The sequence below is a fragment of the Diaphorina citri genome, unplaced genomic scaffold (assembly GCF_000475195.1).
Source record: "Diaphorina citri unplaced genomic scaffold, Diaci psyllid genome assembly version 1.1 scaffold122, whole genome shotgun sequence".
NCBI lineage: Eukaryota > Metazoa > Arthropoda > Insecta > Hemiptera > Psyllidae > Diaphorina > Diaphorina citri.
This window is the reverse complement of record NW_007377559.1, coordinates 271,521-276,681: the sequence shown is the minus strand read 5'-3', so window position 1 is coordinate 276,681 and position 5,161 is coordinate 271,521. Positions and strand designations below refer to the sequence as shown.

The following is a 5,161-nucleotide window of genomic DNA, read 5'->3' as shown; positions in this document are numbered from 1 at the left end:
CTCAAAGCGCGGGGCCCCCAAAAGCGCGGGGCCCGTGGCAGTCTGCCATTCTGCCTTATGGGTAATCCGGCCCTGGCACCAAAGTTGTGACATAATAACACAAAGAACTGCATTTACATTTACATTGATATTGGGAAAATCCTACAATGCTGCAGTGAGCACCAAAGTTGTGACATAATAACACAAAGAACTGCATTTACATTTATATAATCACCTGCATCTGTTTGCTCCATGTTTCTGCTGATGCTGGACAAGAAATTGCTTGAATCTGCTGATCTATTTTCTTGTTTTGTTTGGTTACTAGCCGATGGAGGTCCGTCTTTATATCCCATTTTGTCTTTATAATTCGCTCCGGCTTTATATTCTATCCCGTCTTTATTATTAGCTCCGTCTTTATATCCCATTTTGTCTTTATAATTCGCTCCGGCTTTATAGTCTATCCCGTCTTTATTATTAGCTCCGTCTTGACAGTCTATCCCGTCTTTATATTCCGTTCCTATGGATGGTGAGGTCTCTCGTTTTGATAGAAGACTGTGAGGAGTCGCATTAGAGTTGGCAGTGAGGACGGAAAGCATGGCTGATGGGAAGGATTTCCTATGGGAAAGAAAGTAGAATCAAGGCCTTATAAATTTCCTATGGGAAGGAAAGGAGAATCAAGGTCTTCTAACTTTTAAGTGTTATATGATACGAGTATCTTAACTTTGGTCTCTTACTGGAGAGGTAAGGGTCTGTGAGACCTCACAGAATTAATTTTTGTTCGAAAGCTCTTGAAGATTCCGAAATTGAAATTTAGAATACCAATAAACTTGAGCGCTTCCCCGATTAATACACCTCTCTAAATTTCATGACTTCACTTGAACTCGACCACCAACCTCCACCTCCTCGAAGTCCACTGCGCTAACCACTATTACACCACTGAGGTTCCCAATTTTTCGTAGCTCAGCTCGTAGATAGTACATACTCAACTTTAAAACGAGCGTCCTCTTTCCATATAATTGGGACATGACGGTGTCTTCTAATCAAATTCTAATGTAACTTGCCCTCAGAATCGCTAGTCACTCTATTAACGGGGAATTTTCTGCCTAACTGTGTGTTGTATACGGGTGAAATGCAAAATCGTATAAATGAGAATAGTTTGGTGTCCTGCTTGCGTCTGAAAGCGAAAAGAGTGGCTGAAATGGAGCTGGGAGTTCGCGTGATTAATTACTTAATTAAAAGTTAATTAGGCCCAGCCTAGTTAGCTTGTTTGGTGGCGCGTCTCCTTTTGTAGGCGCTAGAGATCGCTGTCGATTCCTGTCCGGGGTGGATTTTATCTTCTTAAACGGATAAGGTTCGTTCGCGGAACGGCTGGCTTTCTTCTATCCTGTCTTCGTTCTCTCTTCGCTTTCGAGACAAAAAGACCTTAGCGGTTACAGTTCCATATATAAAACCTCTAAAAGAAAGTTCATTAACGACTTTGATTCAGTTTAAGCCTACATTTCAGTGGTCATTAATCCTACGATTGTGTAACCCCGGCTTTTTAATCAGCTGTTTTATTTCTCCTTCGGAAAAATCAAAACAAAAATTTTCCTTCCTTTTGCTATCAAGTCTATCAACATCGCTGCCCGTGAATTTTTTATCAGTTCTGTCAATAAAATTTAATTTATTAACGTTTTCCAATAGATAACATGCCGAAATAACTCTAGTTCTTAGTTTGTACAGATTTGCGTCACTTCATATTACCTTACTTTTATCCTGTTACGATGGATTCCTTTGGAAACAGTAAAAATCTATCCGGTAAGCTAAGCCCCTTTCGTTCACACCTTGGGAGCTGCTAATCACATCTCATTTATTCCACTTGTTTGTTAAAACCACATAAAACCAATCGAGACTTTGAACTTCAGTATGTTCTTGCTCTTGGACACCTTTCATGCCAGTATGTTGAGTCACTTGAGAACTCCTACACCAAGATCATAAGTGAGGTTAGGAAGGAATAGGTTTCATCATTTAAGTACCTACATAACTTTCAAATAGGTGAAAAACACCCATAAGTGGACCAACGTTTAGCCAGGCTGAAAACCTAGGGGTTATTAAATTTCATGAAAGGTGAATGTTGTGAGTGACCAATTGTCTGACCATTTTTTCTTTCTTTCTTTCAGATACTCACATTCAAGCCAAATCCCCTTACTTGGACTTTGATCCAGCATATTTACCAAAAACTAGTCAGCCCGAGTTCATTTTTCCAGAAGGAGCATCTAAACAGAGGGGTCGATTTGAATTAGCTTTCTCTCAAATTGGAGGATCATGTATGCTCGGGGCAGCAATTGGGGGAGCTGAAGGGTTTTATAAAGGATTAAGAAATACCACCCTAGAAGGACAAACGGGGAAACTGAGGAGAACACAGTAAGTCCATGAATAAAAATATTGGATAGTTGTGTTATTGTTAAGGTGTGTTTAAGCCGTTTAAGGTGGAACCCATATAAAGCAGATGAGATCAAAGAATTTTAGTGGAGAAACAAAGTAGATATAGGCTAGATGTTTCAAGTTTGAACCATATTTTCTTATAGTTCAGTCATATTTAATAATAAAAAAAAAAAAAAATCAAATAGAGTTTAAAATTAGCCCTGATTTCCTATATTGTAAATGTTAAGATATTAAAACACATATCCTCTAATCCTCTTTACATTTCAGACTGCTCAATCACATAATGAAGCATGGCTCAGCAACTGCCAGTACATTGGGTACAATAGCTGTCATGTATAGTAGCTTCGGTGTCCTATTGCAAACAACACGAGGGACAGACGATGATTTCAATACACTTACAGCTGCCACTGCCACTGGAATGTTGTTCAGATCAACTGGTAAGTAAGGAGTGTGAAACAATCAATAAAATTTATTGATGGACTTCTCAAAATTTGGGTTGTCAAAACCACACAGCATAGGAACTACTCAAACAAAATTGTTACATTAAAATGAGAATAAATTTGAATAGCTGAAATCAAATTGTCTATATCTATACTGATATGTAACACAGAAGAAAGAAAATCAAATTGTCCTGTTGAAATCAAATTGTCTATACTGATATGTAAAGTAACACAGAACAAAGAGAATAAAAGCTAGCCTAGTTAGCTTGGTTGGTAGTGCATCTGCCTTGTAATCTCTGGGTTGTGGGTTTAATTTTCACCAAAGGCAAACTGCAAACTTTATCCTAAACAGATAAGGTTTGTTCTGGGAACAGTTGTCTTGTTTCTAGTCTGTCTTCCTTCTCTCTTCACTTTTGTGATAACAAGACCTCAGCAGTTACAGTTCCCTCTATCAGACCTCTAACTTGTTCTCAGAAACTTCTTGAGAATATTGTCAAAGAAAGGTCTAAAAGATGTGAATATTATGATCCCAGTTGAAAAAAAAGACCACTTATTAATTAATTACTTAAACAATGCTATCTTGTTTCAGGTGGCCTGAAAAAGTGTGGTCTTGGCGGAGTTGTAGGTCTAGGCATCGCTTCCCTCTACGTCCTGTGGAACAAAAGAGACAGTCTGTCAGATTTTGGCTCTCAGTACAACCCCGCGTAAGCTACTGTTTTATACACTCCTCTTTGTCCTTCATGTTTGTCAAACCAGAATCTGGTTAACCATTTAAATTGTAACACCAAAAAGGTTGATTAGGGACCTAGAGCTTGTACTTTTCCAAGTTTATTCTAACTTGTTTACTTGTTATCACATTCTCTGTTCCTATCACCTGGATTATGCCTTGTTTTTCCTTGGTCTGGATTTTATTGAATGGCTAGATCTGATGGATTAATACTTTGTTAAATTTAATTACTTAGGTGTCTAAAAGTATCTATTAGTTAAAAATGCAGATGTTAAAAACAGTGCACATCATGTATATATCAAATAACCAAGTTATCAATCAGCCTTTTTAACAAACTGTAGAAGTTAAAGCTGTAGACGTAGAAGGTAGACATTGGAAACGATGCAAAGTTCATCGCCAACCAAACCAATATTGTTAAGTTTGGACAATCAGCTGTCCTAGTACTGGCAACCAGCTGTCTTAACGCTGGCAACCAGTTGAGCTCAGCCAACAAGCTGTCCAGGTCCTAGCACTAGCTTCCAGTTGTCCTAGCTCAGCCAACCAGTTGTCCTAACGCCGCCAACAAGCTTTCCCAGCACTGATCTCACCATGACATTCCCACCGGACTCTCTCCTGGCTAAGACCAACAAGTGGCTGATCTGCCTTTACGTCCTCAGTTGTGGACTAGGCCTGACCTCATGTATATTTTTCGCTCTGGTGTGGAGTCACTGGCATTCCACACTTAACTCCTGCTATGCCTCGGACTGTGGATGTGTCCTGTATGTGATGACCACGCTAAATGTGATAGCAGGTAAGAGATACGCCAACACCAGTGGCCAGTGTCCGTCAGACCGTCTGACAGACCTAGATCTCAAGATTTTTTCGCCATACACACTCAGATTGTCTGACAAACTGAGGTTTGTCAGATGGTCTGGTCGTGAGTGACTAGCTCAGCAGCCTAATTTACGAAACTACTCTGGCATCCTATTCCGCACTTGACATCTGCGAGAACGAACCTTGTCTGTTAAGGATAAAATCCGCCCTGGGCGGGAATCGAACCCACGACCTAGCAACTTATAAGGCGACGCACTACTCTCTTAGTTAACTATAAGGCTTTCTCTTTTTTAGTCGGTCCTTCCTTTATTAAATTACAATAGTAATAATAAAAGGTATAGTGGACGGACTATTGTATTCGCTTCGGTGTCGTCTGTCGGTCGGTCTGTCTGTCCCCATAGAAGGACTTATCCAAACCTGGTCGACCTATATATCAAATTAAAGGTCTTTTTACCAGGAACACGAAAATGGTGGTGCAAATTTTGTCCAGAAAACCATAAAGCCAAAAAACAAAAAAAAAAAAACTGTTTTTTGGGGGATTTTTTTTTCTCACACAAATGAGCCCTGATCTCGAAATTTGTCGCGACGACCTATGAACTCAAAGCGAGAAAGTTTTAGATAACACTTCAGCCGATCATTTAAGACCGGTTTTAGCGTTACCTATGTTAAGCTACGCCGAGAAAGGCCAATAAATGGATGGGTGACATTATATTGGGAATAAAGGGAGAACGGGCTCCAGTCTTGATTTTAAATCATTACATGAAAGTAAAATAAAAAA

The 5,161-nt window shown here is 39.5% G+C and overlaps 2 protein-coding genes across 3 annotated transcripts in view; one reads left to right on the top strand and one right to left on the bottom strand.

Moving 5' to 3' along the window:
• Positions 1 to 1,177, bottom strand: part of LOC103524809 (A-kinase anchor protein 9-like) — a 10,763-nt gene extending 9,586 nt beyond the window's left edge. Inside the window, exons 1-2 of one of the 2 annotated variants that reach the window (XM_008489843.2) lie at positions 962 to 1,177; positions 215 to 594 (exon numbers count right to left, since the gene is read on the bottom strand). In XM_008489843.2, coding sequence (XP_008488065.1) covers positions 215 to 575 — 361 coding nt within the window. In that variant the 5' untranslated portion in view covers positions 576 to 594; positions 962 to 1,177. The remainder of the gene's footprint in view (positions 1 to 214; positions 595 to 961) is intronic. The other variant, XM_008489842.2, reaches the window with a different exon arrangement.
• A 398-nt stretch (positions 1,178 to 1,575) lies between these two features.
• Positions 1,576 to 5,161, top strand: part of LOC103524808 (mitochondrial import inner membrane translocase subunit Tim23) — an 8,118-nt gene continuing 4,532 nt past the window's right edge. The window contains exons 1-4 of the mRNA XM_008489841.3: positions 1,576 to 1,776; positions 2,139 to 2,382; positions 2,671 to 2,840; positions 3,433 to 3,547. Coding sequence (XP_008488063.1) covers positions 1,743 to 1,776; positions 2,139 to 2,382; positions 2,671 to 2,840; positions 3,433 to 3,547 — 563 coding nt within the window. The 5' untranslated portion in view covers positions 1,576 to 1,742. The remainder of the gene's footprint in view (positions 1,777 to 2,138; positions 2,383 to 2,670; positions 2,841 to 3,432; positions 3,548 to 5,161) is intronic.